The sequence below is a fragment of the Amblyraja radiata genome, chromosome 7 (genome assembly GCF_010909765.2).
Source record: "Amblyraja radiata isolate CabotCenter1 chromosome 7, sAmbRad1.1.pri, whole genome shotgun sequence".
Lineage (NCBI taxonomy): Eukaryota > Metazoa > Chordata > Chondrichthyes > Rajiformes > Rajidae > Amblyraja > Amblyraja radiata.
In genome coordinates, this window is record NC_045962.1 from 48,799,878 (window position 1) to 48,819,618 (window position 19,741).

The 19,741-nt window shown below is 43.8% G+C and overlaps 1 protein-coding gene across 1 annotated transcript; it reads right to left on the reverse strand.

Annotated features, from left to right (window-relative positions):
• Positions 1-11,389: 11,389 nt before the first annotated feature.
• Positions 11,390-19,343, reverse strand: LOC116975382 (UDP-glucuronosyltransferase 1-1-like). The gene is made up of 6 exons (XM_033024426.1): positions 18,877-19,343; positions 17,407-18,481; positions 16,804-16,935; positions 15,109-15,196; positions 13,790-14,009; positions 11,390-12,066 (listed from the first exon to the last, which is right to left on the reverse strand). The coding sequence occupies exons 2-6, from the start codon at positions 18,247-18,249 to the stop codon at positions 11,778-11,780; spliced, it is 1,572 nt and encodes a 523-aa protein (XP_032880317.1). The 5' UTR covers positions 18,250-18,481; positions 18,877-19,343; the 3' UTR covers positions 11,390-11,777.
• Between the last annotated feature and the right edge of the window lie 398 nt (positions 19,344-19,741).

The following is a 19,741-nucleotide window of genomic DNA, read 5'->3' on the forward strand; positions in this document are numbered from 1 at the left end:
CCGTCGTCGCAGTCGGCCTGCAGGTGCATTGAGGGCGTATGCAGTGCCTCGACGGCCGTACGCAGCATCTTGGAATAGTACGCAGTGTCTTGACGTTGTACGCCTGGCCCGCAGGCTCACTCGGCATCACACCCGCCCGCCCACTCCATCCTCCTCTCCCCCCCTCCCCGTACTCGGGGTCTGAAGCATGGAGGATGTGAGGCCATGGAGTTGAGGCTCACTCTGAGGCCGACGACTGCTGGGTGGCCCTACCCCTCTCCTCCCTCCCTTCTTAATATAATATCATTGGGGGTGGTTAGTGTGTGTGTGTGTGTGGTTAGTGTGTGTGTGTGTGAGAGGTTGGTTAGTGTGTGTGTGCGACGCCTCAGGCCGCGCCTTCCCCTCGCAACCGCGCGTTGCGGGAACAGACCCAACGGGTCTGCTCTTGGTCTAGTAACTATTAAAACTCTGATCTTGTGTGTGTGTTTGTTTGTGTGTGTTTGTTTGTGTGTGTGTGTGTGTGCGTGTGTGTGTGTGTGTGTGTGTGTGTGTGTGTGTGTGTGTGTGTGTGTGTGTGTGTGTGTGTGTGTGCTGTGTGTGTGTGTGTGCCTGTGTGTGTGTGTGTGTGTGTGTGTGTGTGTGTGTGTGTGTGTGTGTGTGTGTGTGTGTGTGTGTGTGTGTGTGTGGGTGGATTTAAATGTGAGCGATCACATCTACTCGAAGAAACTACGCTAATAGGAAAATGTTTACATATTCCGGTAGAGATTTATCAGGTGAAATCAAAAAATGCCTTATCTGAAAATTTAATGCATTTATTTCTCGAGTTATTTATGAAAATGTTCATAAATCTCAAATAACTTAGAAAATAAACGAGATGGTCTCGCGGACTGATGACGTCACAATGGATCTGACTGCCTGCCTTTGCTTGCGCTGCGAGTGACGTCACCCCTGTTCTGTCTTCTGAACTCTTAGTAGGCTGTGGGCCGAGCATCAAAAATGTGTCTAGAAATAGGATTTTGTGCCCCAAGTCACCAAACTACATGAAATTTTCACATATTGTGTAACAATATTTATATAAATCACCCCTGAAACTCGATATGAAGAAGACTTGCACATTTTTATTAAATTAGAGAAAAACCGGTAAAATGTCGGGAACCTTTCAGTTAGAGTTGATTCATGGGGGCCTTCTTTGTGTTCCAGCACATCAGCAGGGACTTTGAAGGCTTTCTTGCACTTTAATCCACTTCACAGCACTTTCTTCAGCCTTTTTAATGCTTTTCCCACTAAATACAATTAACCTGCTGCAAATTTCCACGACATTTATTCCACAGAACAACACATCGGAATCTCCAGTAAAACAGGCATCTGTGGAGCCCCCTCAGCCAGTTTGCGTGCTAGCCTGAAACAAAGCGCGTGATTGGCCAACTGGAGGACAACTCAATGTTAAATGTGCTTTGATTGGACTAAAAAATCTCTAATTTAATAAAAATGTGCAAGTCTTCTTCATATCGAGTTTCTGGGGTGATTTATATAATTGTTTTTACACAATATGTGAAAATTTCATGTAGTTTGGTGACTTGGGTCACGAAACTGCAGAATAAAGCTCCTCGGCCCACAGACTACTCCTGTCTCTCTCTCCCCCCTCTGCCCCCTCTCCCCCCTCTCCCTCTCTCCCTCCTTCTCTCTCCATCTCCTCTCTCTCTCTCCCCGCCCCTTCTCTCTCTCTCCCCCTCCTCTCTCTCCCCCTCTCTCTCTCTCCCCATCCTCTCTCTCTCTCCCCCTCCCCTCTCTCTCTCTCCCCCCCTCCTCTCTCTCTCTCCCCCCTCCTCTCTCTTTCTCCCCCCTCCTCTCTCTCTCTCCCCGCCCCTTCTCTCTCTCCCCCCCCTCTCTCTCCCTCTCCTCTCTCTCTCCCTCTCTCCTCTCTCCCCCTCCCCCACCCTCACTCCCCTCTCTCTCTCTCTCCCCACCCTCCCCCCCCCCCATACCCTTCCTCCCCTCCCCCCCCCCCCCCCCCACTCTCCCTCTCCTCCCCCACCCTCCTTCCGCTCCACCCCCCCTTCCCCTCCACACCCTCCCCCTTCCCCTCCACACCCCCCCCCCTCCCCTTCACACCCTCCCCCCTCCCCCTCCCTCCTCTCCCCCTCCCTTCCCCACTTCTTCCCCTCACTTCCCCCTCCCCCTCCCTTCCCCCATCCTCCCCCTCCCCTCCCCGCTCTCTCTCTCTCTCTCCTCCCCTCTGTCCTCCCCTCTCTGTCCTCCCCTCTCTCTCTCTGCCCCCTCTCTCCCCCTCCTCTCCCCCCTCCTCACCCCCTTCTTCGCCCCCTCCCCCTCTCCTCCCCCCCTCACCCACCCTCCCTTTCCTCCCCCCCTCCCCCTCCCCCGCTCACCTCCACCCCCCTCTCCTTCTTTCTCTGCCCCTCTCCCTCTGTCTCTGCCATGCTCTCTCTGTCTCTGCTCCCTCTCTCTCTGCCCTCACTCTCTACCCCCCCTCCCTCTCTAGACGTGCCTGCGAGTTGGGGGCTTTGCATCAGTAGATAGGGTGGGTATGGGGTAAAAGGAGTAAATTAATAATATTTATATAATATCAAGGGGGATGGTTAGTGTGTGTGTGTGTGCGCGTGTAGTTAGTGTGTGTGTGTGTGTGTGTGGGGTAGTTAGTGTGTGTGTGGGGGGTGGTCAGTGTGTGTGTGACGCCCCCCCCCCCCCCCTCCCCGCAACGGGTCCCACTTGGTCTAGTATACTATTAAAAGTCTTGGGTGAGTGCTGGAATATGGGGGAATGGGTGAGTGGTGGAATAATGCCTTGGGGAACGGGTTGCGTTGGGGGACCAGACCCCACGAGTCCCAGTTGGTCTAGTGTCTTTCTAAATATTTCTCATCCAGGAATCTATCCAAATGCCTTTTGAACATTTTAATTAAACCCATCTCCACCATTTCCTCTGGAAGCTTGTTCCATTTACTCACCATTCTGTATGAGAAAAACTTGTCCAGAGATCCCCTTTAAATCTTTGTCCTAACCTTAAACCCATGCTCTCTGGTTTTAGGCTCTCCTACCCTGGGAAAAAGACTGTGACCATCCATCTTATCTATGTTCCTAATGATTTTATAAACCTCTATTATGCGTCCTCAGCCTCTTTTGATCCAGGGAAAACAGTCCCAGTCTATGCAATTTCTCCTCATAACGACTCCCCAGTGTCACTATCATGAGTGACTAGCCACACTTAAAGTTAATCTTGTCCTGCTTAAAGGCAGACTGCATTTCCTAACTGCTTTGAAATTGGAGAATGCGGCAGCTGACCTGGAAAATAGGGAAGAATGGGGAAGAGTAGGTTCCAGGTTTTGCAGATGACGTATTTGAATCCTTGGTAGAAGAGCTAGGCAGGAGGAGAGACATTTTGAGATGTCAGACATACATTGCTTGGACCTGGAATAACGAGAGTGAACAGAGTTAGTGTGGCTCGCATGCGAGTCCTTGTGCAAAGGATTCAGATTTGGTGAGCCAAATAAAGCAAGCTGATGAGTGTGATTTAAAAATGTACATGGGAAAATAGAAACATAGAAACATAGAAACATAGAAAATAGGTGCAGGAGTAGGCCATTCGGCCCTTCGAGCCTGCACCGCCATTCAATATGATCATGGCTGATCATCCAACTCAGTATCCTGTACCTGCCTTCTCTCCATACCCCCTGATCCCTTTAGCCACAAGGGCCACATCTAACTCCCTCTTAAATATAGCCAATAAACTGGCCTCAACTACCTTCTGTGGCAGAGAATCCACAGATTCACCACTCTCTGTGTAAAAAATGATTTTCTCATCTCGTTCCAAAAAGATTTCCCCCTTATCCTTAAACTGTGACCCCTTGTTCTGGACTGGACTTCTGAAATGTCAGGATGTCTGCAAAATGCCTGTAACTAATGTCAAAACCCTAGTTCCGGCACAGAGAAGCGATGGCCAACTTAATTCACATAATTACCGACTTGGCCACGATGCACTAACTGGTGGCCGATGTTACTGCTTCCACAGCAGCATAATCAACCACCCATGCTGCTGCAATGTCAGCTGTGAATTGGAGGGTGCAAGTTCACAAGTTCTACTAGCAGAATTAGGCCATTTGGCTCGTCAAGTCTACTCCGCCATTCAATCATGGCCGATCTGTCTTTCAATCTCAACCCAATTCTACTGCCTTCTCCTCATAACCCCTGAACCTTGGCCAGTGTATTATGACAGCTTAATCATCTGCTCCCAGCAGATCATGAAGGTTGCTGATGTGCAGCACTTGCCCAGGGGCATCTATTCCATTATGACCGCATCTGTCCTCTCTCAGATACATTTTCAGGAGGATCAAGGATTTGAAGATTTTTGGAATCTGATTCCAGAAGAGGAGTTGAGGCATGGGGTAGATCATCCATGATTAGTTTAGTTTAGAGATACAGCGCGGAAACAGGCCCTTCAGCCCACAGAGTCTGCACCAACCAGCGATCCCCACACATTAACACTATCCAACACACATTAGCGACAATTTACATTTATACTAAACCATTTAACCTACAAACCTGTATGCCTTTGGAGTGTGGGAAGAAACTGAAAATTTTGGAGAAAATCCATGTGGTCACAAGGAGAACATACGCACTCGGTACAGCAGCACCCATAGTCGGGATTGAACCCGGGTCTCTGGCGCTGTAAAGCAGCAACTCTACCGCTACACCACCATTACACTGAATGGTCGAACAAGCTTGAGGAGCCGAGTGGCCGACTAGTTTGCCGTGTTCCCCTGTTTTCTAGTAGTCGCATAAAAACATCTAGGTCAGGCTAAAACTATCCACGTTAAGGTAACGATGTCCCCTCAGCCAACAATAAAACATTCATCTCCTTGATCACCATCTGCTTTGATCTTTCATTTTCACACCTTACCCTTCCATATCTCCAGTTCCCCTCTCCCCTGACTCAGTCTGAAGAAGGATTTTGATCCAAAACATCACCCATTCCTTCTCTCCAAAGATGCTACCTGTCCTGCTGGGTTACTCCAGCAGTTTGTATCTATTCACGTTAAGGTAATCCTACCTGCAATCATAATCCAAGGGTACAGTTTCATCCAACTTTAAAATCTTTCCCCTGCACGGGAGACCCAACCTTTTCTTTGTCGGGTCTCCGTTGTCGTTGGGGCTGCAACGTGGAGCGGCCTCCAACAGGAACGACAAAATTCTTAAGGGGTTGGGCAGGCTAGATGCAGGAAGATTGTTCCTGATGTTGGGGAAGTCCAGAACAAGGGGTCACAGTTTAAGGATAAGGGGGAAGTCTTTTAGGACCGAGATGAGAAAATTATTTTTCACACAGAGAGTGGTGAATCTCTGGAATTCTCTGCCACAGAAGGTAGTTGAGGCCAGTTGGTTATATTTAAGAGGGAGTTAGATGTGGCCCTTGTGGCTAAGGGTATCAGGGGGTGTGGAGAGAAGGCAGGTACGGGATACTGAGTTGGATGATCAGCCACGATCATATTGAATGGCGGTGCAGGCTCGGAGGGCCGAATGGCCTACTCCTGCACCTAATTTCTATGTTTCTATGTTTCTCACACCATTTTTGGAGTCTTCCGCAAACTTAATAATTATGCCACCAACATTCTCATCCAATTTGTTAATATATATATGACAAACGTGGCCGATCCCTGTGGCATCCTGACAACTGGTCACAGGCCTAGAATCCGATAAACAACGCTCCACTACCTCTCTCTGGCTCCTTCCACTAGCTATCTTTGTATCCCACGAGATCTAACCTTAATGATTTAGACACCTAGAAAGATTGACTGACTGAGGGCACAATAGAGATCCGAGTCTAATCTCTCATCTTAAACAGAAGTCTCCAACAGTTTAGCACTCCTTCAACTTTCATACTAAAAGTTAATGGTAATACTAAAACCACAATCTAACTCAGCTACCACTTTATACTATTAAAACTGTTTTAAGTTTAGTCACAGTTGTAATCTAGGAACATTACATAGCTTTATGATCACATAATCAGGGGAACTCAAAACATTACACATTGTATAAAAACAAACATTCTTCCTCTCATGCCAAGAGCAGGTTTCCCATAACTACTTGTCACGCAACCAATTACTTGTTCAGTTAATGTGAAGCTTTGCACAATACTGTAAATCTTTTAGGAGTGCTTAAATTCCTACAAAAGATCGCTTTACATATCATTATGTTTTATTTAGAGAACAGCCACACGCAATGTGATAACGTGGGGTTTTAACTAATGTAATTAGGAACAATGAGCACCCAATTACAATGGAAAACACAGAAGGGTAGTGCAAGTAAAGGGCCTGTCCCACTTGGGCCTGTCCCACTCGGTGACAGCCTGAAAAGAGGTTGTCGCGGCGTGGTCGGGGCGTGACGCGGGGTGACGCATCTAGTGACGCCCTGCCGTCCCTGGATTTTGGAATGTTCAAAACCTTCAGGCGACATCTGGGTGTCTTATCATGTCGTGCGCCCTGTCACACGCTGACGTATGCTGTCCTGCGGGTGACGCACGGTGACGCGGGTATATAAAGCGCCGACTTTCAAAACTTTTTAGATTATTTGGCTGAAGATAGCCAGGGGCAAAGTGCCCATAAAGAATGAAAAGCACAAAAGAACATAAATGTACATTATTAAGAACATCTGAAATGATGTTCTTTCTAATGAGGTGAGAAAATAAAGATCTTTTTGTCTTGTTGAAGTTCATTGGAGCTGATGTAAATTGTAACCTTATTGTCAGATCTGACTATTGCTGTTGAATAAAATGTTTGCGTAAGTATGATGTTCTTTGAAATATGCCGTTAAGTATATAGTTACTTTTGTTGAAGTTAAACCTTTCTTGTTAAACGAATTGTTGTTTAACAAGAGTGGTGAATCTGTGGAATTCTCTGCCACAGAATGTAGTTGAGGCCAGTTCATTGGCTATATTTAAGAGGGAGTTAGATGTGGCCCTTGTGGCTAAAGAGATCAGGGGGAATGGAGAGAAGGCAGGTACAGGATACTGAGTTGGATGATCAGCCATGATCATATCGAATGGCGTTGCAGGCTCGAAGGATCGAATGGCCTACTCCTGCACCTATTTTCCATGTTTCTATGTCGTTTTTCAATATGATGTTATTTTTAAGCTGAGATTAAATAAACAATTTATTTCTTAAAAGTCATTGGTCCTTAGATTTATTGTAGATAAGTTCATTTCCAATGTGATTATTATACTTCAGTGCAACCTTCTTGTATTGTGAAGGCAGGTGACGTGGAATGTCATAGCTTGGCGTGACGGTGATGTGGAGTGTCGTGCAACTTGACGGTTTTTAGAGCGACTACGGGCGTCGCAAAGTGGGACAGGCCCTTTAGGTTGGAAATCTGCACACAGGAGTTGAACCAAAACTAATCAAGCTATCGCACTGCACGCTAGCATTTGTCTCACTATAATTTGTAAGGGGATAGCCTGGAGCAATAAGGTAATGATGTGGTAAAAGTCTTGTAATAAGAGTGCATATCTTACAGCTTTGAGTGTAGCTCAAAAGTGCCTCAACAGCTAGTAATAGCAATCAAAATGTTGTGCCCACTACTCCCTCAACTTCTATTTGGAAGACTAAATCTGTTTTTCAATTTGTCCATGTTTAAGAAACCTGAATGAACAGAGAACACACATTTGACATGGGGATTTTATGGCACTGTCACGAACATGCACTTTAGAACTGGCTCCGATCCAGTTGTTTAGAAAGATCCTGGCACCAAGCCTTGTTTGTCCGACTTCAATATTGTATACTTTTGAATGGAATCTTGCAGATCTTGGGCAATAGGTAAAATGAACTGGGCTCTAAACATAGCATTTACTGATTTATTATAAAAATAGAATGTCTCAAACTGGCACATGCTGTTGGATTGCAGCCAAGAAAGATACTTAGGAATCTGGTAGCATGCAAAGCGATAATCTGATCAATTTAATGCTTAGCTGCAACATGCAGTTATTGCTGCTTTCACAGTTCCAGGGACCTGGGTTCGACTGTGACCTTGGGTGCTGTCAGTGTGGAGTTTGCACATTCACTCTGTGACCAGTGGGCTTTTCCACAATTGCTCCATTTCCTCCCATATGTCAAAGGAGATGCTCATAGGCCAAGTGGAGACATTAAATTTCCCCTTGGTGGAGCAAAATGGCCAAAAAATAAAAGGGGAGTTGACGGGCATGTGAGAGAGAGTTAATTACAGGGAAATAAGTAGAGGGAGAATGGAACTGATGAGATTGCTCCAATATGAGCAATTAACTCCGCGCGGTGCTCAAACATCGCAGTACTGGCGAGCTCTTGCTCCCCAGACCAGGAATACCTTATGGTGAAGTGTCATCAAGGTTTATGTGATTGATCCTGGGAATGATTGGGTTATCAAATGATGAGCGTTTGTTGCCACTGAGCCTGTTATCGCAGGAGTTAAGAAAGATGGGGTGGGACCTCATTGAAACAAACTGAACAGCGAAAACGCTGGATAGAGTAGCTGTGGAGAGGATGTTTCCACCAGGATGAGAGTCTAGGAGCAGAGGGCAGAGCCTCAGAATAAATGAACATACCATTAGAAAGGGGAAATTTCTTTAGTGAGAGATTGGTGAATCTATGGAATTTATTGCCACAGATGGCTGTGGAGGCTAAGTCATTGAGTATTTTTTAAAAGGAGATTGACAGATTCTTGATTAGTAAAGGTGTCAAAGTTTATGGGGAGAAGGCAGGAGAATGGGGTTGAGAGTGACAGATAGATCAGATGTGATTGAATGGCGGAGTAGACTTGATGAGCTGCATGGCCTAATTCTGCTCCTCTTGACATACACTTATCCCTACTATCTGCTGTGGGACTTTTTCTCACATTCCCAGTAACTCCTCTCAGGTTCTTGTACTCATCAACACAAGGCTGATTTATAGTGGTCAATTAATCCACTGACCTGCATGTCTTTGAGATGTGGAGGGAAACCAGAGCTCCTGGGGTGGAACTCACTCAGTTGCGTGGAGAACATGCAAACTCCACACAGCAGTGCACAAGATCAAGATTGAACCATGTCATCTGGCACTGAGGCAGTTGCCCTATCAGCTGCATCACTCTGACACACTTATGTGGATGAAGATAAGGTTGCAAGTATAAGATCTCATGGTAAACATCTACGAAGCAAATCAGAAAAATGTGTAAGGATTATAATGTTTGCAACTCTGATTGTTGTTTTGGGGCCTTGCAACCAAGTTCTGGCCCCTGTGCTCTTCATTTTCCCCTGATCTTCATCCTAGGGCTGTTAGTCAAATGACTCGTATATCCCATATGGTTGGGAAATATGAGTCCATCAAGTCCATGCCGGCTCTCAAAGCAAATCATCAATCTCATTATCCAACTTATTTCTCTGTAACCTATTCTGTTTCACATGCCCATTAATTTAGCCTGGATTCACCCACTACTCTCAGAAGTGGAGATGAACAGATGTCAACAAACCTGACAACTACCCATCTTTGGAATGTGGGTAGAAACTAGAGCAACTGGCAAAAACTTACAGAGCCATGGAAGAACATGCACACTACACACCACTGTACCATAAAGTTGTTTTGGAATCTGCTGGAGAAAGTAACTCCTCTTTCTAATAGCATCCTCCACCAGCAGTGGGACCATGGCTGAACATTGGGAAGGGTTTGCTGTATCAGTTGGGCCAGCCATTATTCACTGCATTCATGGGATTGAGTATTGCTCACAGTATTTACTTTTTTTTTATCCCAAATTGCATTACAAAGGTAGTGATCAATTAATCCACCTTTGAGATGTGATGGGAAATCAAAGCTCCTGGGGCGAAACTCACTAAGTTGCACGGAGAACATGCAAACTCCACACAGCAGTGCATGAGGTCAAGATTGAACGTTTGCATGTTCTACGTGCAAATTGCATTACAAAGGGAGGGATTCTAGACCGATTGCATATTTTGTGAACAAACTGCCATTGTGCTATTAGGTGAAGAGTTTCCGCTTCAGTTACAATGAAGTAATGGTTTGGTTACAATTAAGTAATGGGAGTTGGTTTCCAATCAAGTATGGAGTTCCAAAGAGCTTTTTGCAAATGGGACACATCGCAGTAGGCCAGGGGCAGTGGCAAGGAATATTTATAGTTGTGGCGGTCCCTGAGGGGCAGGCCACTCCTTGGATCATCCCCCTCGCCGATTGAGGGACAGGGGCGTTGGTCTGCCACGGGGTTTCCAGACCACCCATTGCTCTCGGTGTGTGTGTGTGATGTGCTCTCGCTGTAGGGATTAAAAGACTACTGTTTGAACCTGCCTGGTGTCTGGCTTTTTCCTGACCTCGTCCAGGCCGCTACATAGTGAAGAATAAATAGACACTTTGGTAAATCAGAAGATGTCACATTGCCGCATATGCAGCCTTTGATGTGCATTTGCAACACAATGTTGATTGCCCAAGCCTGAATGTTACCCAAGTTTTGTTGCGTGCAGGCTCATGAGTTGAGAAAGGCACTGACCATTACATAATCATCAGCAAACATTCCAACGTTGATAAAGGAGCTGAAAACATATTGCTCTCAGGCACAAGCAAAATAAATCCTATCTGATGTACAGTTATTTCTCAATGCTCGAACGAAAGTGGTCAAAGCAATCCCCCTTTTAATAGAAACAGCGTTTTATAAATGGCACTTTTGTTGCCTGTTAATTTTGTTTCACCTTTCTCTATGGCATGCCAATAAATAACCAAGTGAGGCTTGCTAATCTCATTCAACTGACATCTGTTCTAGCTTAACACAGCTTCATACTCCTCACTGATGTCACGTGCTGAGCAAGTTTCAGTTGCTATAACGCTAGTATGTTTTTGTCCTTCGTAACTCTTTCCAGGTGAGCCTCAGCTCAGGCTGATGCTTGAGATTCAGAGAAAGACAACAGAAACATTGTCTCAAGTAATTGCACTGCAAAAATCTTTCCCATATTAATACATACGCTGACTAGCAATTTGAAGAGAAATAGATGCCCCTTTAATTAGTAGAAATTATCGCCTGTTTTGTACAACCCACAGATAGGCTTCGGACTTTCATGTAGAACCTGCATGGACATGATTTTCAGTTGAAAGAAATAATACTACGCAACCTTTTTTAAATGTCAAACTTCTCTTGCACAGAAAATAAACAATTAATTGTCATACTTTTAGGTTCTTTTCGTGCTATGGATTTGAAAGTTTTTAAAAAAGTTTTCTTTTCCTCTTTCTTCTCACTCAATTTTTCTTTCCATTTATTTCACTTTCTATAGCAATGTTACACAATTTTGAAATTTTAAAAATCAAGTCTGTAATTTCCAAGGTGCAGTTAAGAAATATAGGAAGCACAAAATCTTATGAAAGTCAAATGCAACATAAATTTTAAAATTGAGAATTTGCTGAACTTGGTCACTTTCAGCCAAAAATCAGTGAACTTGTTAGTTTTACAATGAACCTGCTTTTCAAATTATTTATATGCAATAATCTTGTGAATTATATGTCTAAGATTAACAACCACAAAAATATATCTTGTGTTCATTCCATACATTTCCAAAATATTTTGTTTAAACAAAATTTAGAGAATTAGAGAATAATTTTTAACAAACAAAATTCAGTGAGAACGAAGAAAATCCCCATGCACCGTCCATTCCTTCCACGACTAACCTCTCAATTCCCATTCACAAACTGAGATGAACAAGCACACGTTGTTTCTCATGAATTTGGTTATCTTTTAACCAATGATAAAGATAAAGTAATCTTCAAATATTTAAGGAATGATTGATGTCCACTTCAATCTGATTTTTTCTTCATCAGATTTCTGCCTCCACACAAGTATCTCTTACAGCACAATGAACAACATTTAACTGTTAGGTATATGGAGGTCACCACAGAGACAAGCAACACACCAACAACATCTAGACAGTGGTACTGGATCCAGTTGAGGTCATGAGCTGCAGGACGTAAGTGTTCTGCCCCTCTGTGCTTCATCACAAATTCCACCCAATGGATAGAGAGTTTCATCGGCTCAACTAACCGATCCTTATGCCTTGCAGATAACTGCATCATTGTTTCTTTGTACCTATAATAGAGAAGGACAATTGATATTAGCTTGATGCAATGGACATATGATTGACATAGAAAGGAATGCACTTGAAGCACAAGAAAGATATAATAGATTGCAACCATAAAGCTCCTTTTGACAAACAAGTGACGACTTTAATCCAAAAGTGGACCATGGCGACCAGGGGATCTTGATGTAATGTAGCATAGCAAAATGATACTGCATTGATTATAGTTTGGAGATGAATTATAGATTAAATAAATTTCCAGTCCCTCTCTCTTCTGGCTAAGGTTCAAAATTATTTTTTTTGTTAATGCAGATATTGAAAGATAATTTAACAAAACCATTATTGCATATCATAACTGTGTATCTACCAAGGAACCTACAGAGTGATGCTCTTACTATGCTGATATAGTATTCCTCTGAAGTTTAAGGATTTACATTATTTGGGTGGCACAGTGGCGTAGTGGTAGATCTGCTGCCTTATAGTGTCAAAGTTCTGGGTTCAATCCTGTCTACGGGTGATGTCTTTACGGAGTTTCTATGTTTCTCTGTGTGCTCCGGTTTCCTCCCACACTCCAAAGACATATTGGTTTGTCAGTTAATTGGCTTCAGTAAAATTGTAAATTGTCCCTGGTGTGTAGTGTACACTGGTCAACGCAGACTCAGTTTCCATGCTGTATCTCTAAAGTCTAATGTCTAAATCTAAAATAATTCATACTCAGAATAGATAGAATTAAACTTGGGATTAATTTACACATTTTATTTCTGAGAAATGGATAAAGAAATTTGCAGAAACATCCATCTCACTTTGCACAAGAAGATAAGTAACTTACTCCACAATAGTTAAACAGTTTCTAGTGGGCTGGGTAGTCACAACATTTGTCATTGGTCGGCATGACCTCGAGGGTTCGTTCGCGGGCTTTTAGCCAGTTATCAGCGCTCCTCCCAGCAACAGGAGCTGTGTTTTGTAAGGTCAGCTTGGCACGCGGTTTTCACGAGATTTGGTTTGGTTTTCTGTGAATAAAAACTATTTCACTCAACCTGCCTGGTCTCGCTTCACTGTTTTTATTAATCAGTCATATTTCACAGCTACATTTTGATTTACAAGTGAATCACCAACTTTTTCACGTGAGACCCATGGCCCAGTGGAAAGCATTCTTATAGTGGCCATGGACTTAAAATGAAAGTTATAGAAACAAAAATCCAGAATGTCAACCCACTACAGCACTGGAAGCTGCCCCCACTGAACAACAGAAACAGTCCCACAACATTATTTGAAGAGTAGGTTTTCCCTAATGCCCAAGCTAATATTCCTCAAGCAACATAAGTAATTACCTGAGCATTATTACATCATTTCTGGACACTTATTTTTAGTTTAGTTTAGTTTATAGATACAGCATGGAAACAGGCTCTCCGGCCCCACTGAGTCCACGTCAACTAGCGACCCCCATACACTAGCACTATCTATACACAAGAGACTATTTACTATTTTTACCAAAGCCAATTACCCTACAAACTTCCACGTCTTTGAAGTATGGGGGGAAGCAGTAACTCTAATGCTGCGCCATGCCACTTGTTTTGTCTTAATATGGTTTTCTATTTCCTATATATTAACAATAATTAATAGAGCCTCATTAATTGTTAGTGATTTGGGATGCCCCAAGATTATGAAAGTCAAGAAATATATACAAATTGTTCACGTTTCTAGTGGTAGAATAGAATCATTCACATCACTGACCTGGTATTGTTGATGACTGTATTTAAAGCATTGACTAGGTCATGAGAGCTCATATGCTTTATGTCCAAATTGATACCAGCACCACGATCCACCATATGTTTCACGTTATAGTACTGATCCCCAAACAGTGGCAGCATGATGGATGGCACACCATTGCAGATAGCCTCGTAGATTCCATTGGTCCCTCCATGGGTGATGAAGGCTCGTGTTTTAGGATGTCCTAGTTCATAGAAGAGTGAAACAAATAGCATCAAACATTAATGTGACCCATTACATTTTGGCTACAAGGCAATTATCAACAATTGCTGAAGGAGGCGAGGCTATGAAAAATGACAGGTAGATTCAAATTAAGTTTAAAATTTTATATGGGCAGGTAATAATTTTGTTTCTCAGTCAACAGCTTCACTAATTCAAGGCACTGGGAATTTTACCCGATTCCTTTATTGTGAAAAAAAAATATTGACATTAATCATACCACAGTAAAGCTGGACTTTGCAATTTAAATCTTAGACAGTGCCTTGAAATTGAGTATGTCCTGTTCCTACTCTAGCTTTGCGTGCTCCAAGATGGCTAATTCGGCCACAGATGGGGCAGGAGGTAGCTGAAGGGACATCATCAAAATGACTGAGTTCCCGACCTATGCTAGAAGGGTAATATTCAGAACTGGTGCTGTTGGGACTGTTGACTGGTTAAATACTGAGCTGCGGTGCAGGTCTCTGTGGAGTTTGCACATTCTCCATGACTGTGTGCGTTTCCCTAAGGCACTCATTTTCGTCCCACATCCCAATGTTGGGTTGGTTGATTGGCAAATTGACAAGTTGGCAGGTGACTGACAACTTTAAATTACCCCTAACATAGGGCAGAAGGTGGTAGAATCAGGTGCAGTTTCTTCATATGTGTGGGAACATTATTAATGAGAAATAAATGGGCAATGTGACTAATGGGTATGCTCTGAAAACCCACAGAGACTCGATTGGCTGAATGGCCTCCCTCTATCATAAGAAGTTAAGAGAAAATTAGAATGTTGGTGTTGTGGGACCTTGCAGTTATAACTTGCAGTTTCCTATATTATATCACTGAGTATTCTACAGTATTACTTAATTGAGTGTAGAGTGGGAAATGGGACCAGTTGAGAGGGGGCAACTTTTGTCAGCATGGACGAGTTGGACCAAAGTGTCTTTGTTTCCGTGCTGTATGACTCCATGTGTTTGTCACCCTATGGATGCTCAAGGTCAACCTGAATCTCTCCTTTGCCAATCAAAAATCTTTCAACCAAATTATATGACCAATTTGCTAAATTCAGATAAATAAAATCTTACCCAGTAGATCATTCTGTGGTAACCATTTTACTAATTTTGTGTTTGGTGACAGTGTAGTGGGAATCTCTCCAGTATATCTCCAGAGTACCTTAAACAAAAGAAACCTTTAACAAAACAATGCTGAATTACCAACAAAGGAGAAGATAAAGGAAGAGACAAAGTGAATTAAGAAAGAGCAATAAAAGTGCTTCCATCTGTTGGCAAGGTAACAACGGTAATTACAAGCATTAAAGAACATCAGCAACTTCCAATGACCTTATAGCTTGTATGCAGCAAGCACTGCCAGAGCACACTAGAGGAGTGTTATCAAACAAATAATCTAATGCTAAGACACATGTGGCAATGTTAGGGGAGGAGGTGCCAGGACATCAGCAAACTGGCATTGTGGGTAACAAGGCAGTGAAGAGAGCAAAGGGAAGATGAGAGAGATTGGGAGGGAGCCTGCAAGGGGGGAGCGTGGCCAAGGAAGTGGGGTAAGGAACCTGGTTATGCAGATTTAGAGCTGCTTCCTTTATCTCACCCTTGCTTTTCACCAACCTGGTGAAACCTTTTCACCAATCTCAGTCTCAGGAAGGCGCTGAGAATGAGAGCAAGCACTGCAACCAAACTGAATTTGGACAGATACAGACCTAATGTCACAGCCTCACCTCGGCCAGAGGGAGGATGGCGAGTCAAAGTAGCTTTCAGCTTTCAGAGGTCCTCTTTAGCATTTGATTTGCATTCTCCCACAGAACACAGAATCACTTCCACATCTCCTCCTCTCACCTCACTGGTGCAACATCCTCTGCTTACCTTCTCCTTAAGCCCTCCATTTATTCCCTCCACATCCTTTTTCTCACGCCACCTATTTTTCTACGACTTCACCTCTCCCTCTCCCTGTCCCTGTCCTGCACAAATCCCATCTCTTCTCATCCTTTCTATCTCCTTACTCATTTCAACATTCTTTCTCCCTGCCCATCCTTTCCCTTCTCATCCTTGCCTCTACTTCTCTCTCGTTCTTCCTCATTATTCCTCCTCCATGCCCCCTACTGTTCAGGAGCAAACTTATTCTTCAGTATTCTTCCGTCAATGTCCCAAAAATGTCTCATGTCAGGTGCAATGCAAAGCCTGCACATGAAGCCCTGCAATGTTACAAACCCATCCTCCAGCCAGATGGGCATGGAAAAAGCTTTTGTCTGGGCTCCCACTCACCACAGTTGGAAGCCTCAGCAACTCCTGTGTAATTTATTTGCATTTACATCATGCTGTGATTATACTTTGGGAACTGTAGTTTTGCCTTCTTTACCTAAAAATTAGTTATGCTTGCTTTCGAAGGAATACAGTAATACAGGCAGTTAAATGGGCTGATTTTCGGGTTTGTCCTGTGGAGGGATTGAACGTTCCAATGGTTTCGAAGAATGAAAACAATCTCACTGTAAGATGCATGTTTCCTATAGAGCATGACAGGAGAGACACAGCGAAAATATTCTCCCAGAACATCATCAATGGTGCTGCAATCCTGCACTGCCAGAGTCCGCTACCCATGTCTCTATGGTATTAGATGCATTAGAAATAACACTAATTAGTAATAAATCAGTAACGATGTTACAGTAAATTAACCAGAACATTAAATTATGTTGTAAAGAATGAGCACAATTGTCTTTAATGTTTACCATTTTCAGGAATTAGTATTTCGATTCAGCATTACCCACTCACCTTCTGAGGAATTTGCCCCAAAGCATCTGCAATACGATCGGCTATTACACGAGGAATTTCCGATACCATTGACCCCAGGGTGAAGATTACCACACCATGCTCTCCAGAATTGGTTACAAATTCTTCCAGTTCCTGTAAAATTGAGATTTGATTGACAAATAATGTTCACAAAGAGTTGCAGGCTCATATATTTTGGCAGCTGCTGTAACGTTTTCAGGCATGAAATGATCACTGGTGCCTTCAAAGGAAAATGTTATCATAAATCGTCCACTATAACATTGTGTATTTTTAGAGAAAGTGATATCCAGAATGTGCTATTGGATACAATTACTGTGTTTAAGTGACACTTAGACAGAAACTAAAGTAGTCAAGACAGAAAGGATACCGTCTTAAAGCGGGTAAATGAGATGAATGTAAATAGACAAAACGGTCAGTATGGACGTGCTGGGCCGAACGGCCTGTTTTTGCATTGTATGACCGACTAATGTGGCTCAGCAAGTCTAGATATTCATTGCAATGCTTCCCTTTTTACCGGTCTCTGTTGTGACTAGCAGGGGAAGAAATTCGGGTGTTGGGGGGAGGGGGGTATTAAATTGCTCGCACCTGAGGCAGAGGTTTCCTCTCCTTGCAGTTGATGCCTCCAACAAGGACCATGTTTGGCATCAGGGGTCTGGGATACTCCATGATAAAGTCGTATCGCATCAGCCAGATGGAGGTCTGGCTCAGTAGCTGGACCAGAGTCACGTCCTTCTTCAGAAACCTGATGGCCAGCTCTTCAAACGGTGCGTACAGAAAACGGCAGAGCCACGGCTCCAAGAAATTGACCAGCAGGTTTTTTATCCTTTGCAGAAAAGTCATTCGATCGGTGTTTCCTGTGAAGAATCTGGGCACATAGGAGAGTGGTCTGGGACACTGAGTGGCTGAATAATCCAACCCGCAAGGAATTCCTCGCAGCAAATTGACTGTGGGAAGGGAGAGGAACTCTGCAACGATCGCGCCGCAGGGGACAAAGGGATCAGTCAGCACCGCGGTGAAGTTTCTTTCGGCCAGCTCCGACATCAACTCTGAGTTGTACAGCAGACTCTCACAAGTGGTCAGGAAGAAATCCCTAAGTCTACCCGCCCCCCGAAAGATGTTCCCGATTTCTTGGAAGAAGGACGTGTTGGTTACAATCGTTGGTTTCATGCTTTCCATTAGTTCCCTGCTGTAGGGGACGGGGTAAACCTTCGTGGTGTAATGAGGGGATGGACCCATGTTCATACTGATTTCAGGTATAACCACGACCACATCATGACCTCTCTTCCCAAGTTCGTCCATGAGAGCCTTTAGGTTTAACCAATGACTTCCATCCACTGGTACCACCAACAGTTGTCCGCCCTCGGCTCCTCTCTGGAGACATGCAACAAGAAAGAGCAGGCACACCGCACCGTGACAAGCTACCACCATTTTACTAAATAAAGTTCCCAGTTAGCTTTTCGAGGGCGGCTCTGGCCAAAGATTGGTTCTGGCCGAGTCCCAGCTCAAACTGACGAACAAGCTGCAGCCGAACTGGTTCTTATCGCTAGGTTTGCAGTTACATCATCTTGCAAGATTGCTTTTGAAAATCTGTCTCAGTCGTTCATTTCTCTCACGCACAGCGTTGCAACATATCGACGAAGCGCCTGCGTACAGGGTAACGCTGTGAGGAAGGAACGACAGATGTTTACACCGAAACACAAAAATGCTGGAGTAACTCAGCGGGTCAGGCAGCATCTCTGGAGAAAAGGAATAGGTAACGTTTCGGGTCACGACCCTTCTCCAGACTGTGAGTCAGGGGAGGTGTGTTTAGTTTATCCAGTTAAACAAAAAAGTTTGAAAAGTAGCCTACAAGTATGTTGAGCAACTTGGCTTCCGAATTCACTACCATCAAAATTGCACTTCAACCTTGCATCATGCTGCAGTTTTACAATCATGGTTGTATTTATCATTAATGTTTGTATAATGATTAATCTGCCAGCGTTATGTGGACATGCAATTTCATTGCATCCCGGTGTATTTGACAATACATTGATTTACGAATTCTAATTGCAGTACCTCTAGCTTTAGAGAGAAAAGTAGAATGATATAATTGGCCAATCCAGTTAGCCTTCAGCCTGTTGTGCGCTCCATCCTTGAGATGCGTTTCCTGTAAAAATATTATATCAGCATTAATTGATTTTAAATGGGCTAGAACCTTACCCCTTTTAATTGCCTCATTAATGCCCTTAATGTTCCAACTACAAAATGTAATTCCTCCAATTTTCTCCAAAGGATCATCTTGCATTAGAGCTTACATGGTTTCCCTTGTTTAAGATGGACTAACACAATATTTAAAATCAACCTTTTGGTTGCTGGGTGGGTGAGCCCAATTCCAAAGCCCTGCAGGTATCTCCCGAGAAAGAGTGCCTTAAGAAGAGTGGATAGAGAATGTGCTAGATAAACTAAATAATTAAAAAAAAAAAAAAAAATCACAGCATTTACAGATACTGTTCGTGTGCCCCACCCCCTGGTGGGATATTTCTTGTAAACTTCTGTAGCCCTTGCTGTCTCCTCCCCTTCCTTAACCCTCTAGCTGTCTCCTCCCACCCTCCCATCCGCCCGCCCTCGGGCTCCTCCTCCTCCTCCCCTTTTCCTTCTTTCTCCCCCCCCCCCACCCCCCATCAGTCTGAAGAAGGGTTTCGGCCCGAAACGTCGCCTATTTCCCTCGCTCCATAGATGCTGCTGCACCCGCTGAGTTTCCCCAGCAATTTTGTGTAACTTCTGTAGATGTTGGTTTCAATTAGCTCCGCCCCTTGTAAAGTAATACTAAAAAAAAGGGACTGAGCACATACAGGGTAACAAAGAAAAAACGAAGAACGATCCGTAAATAATTTCCTCTGGGGGAATTAGATATCTTTTTATACAATACATACTAAGTGGT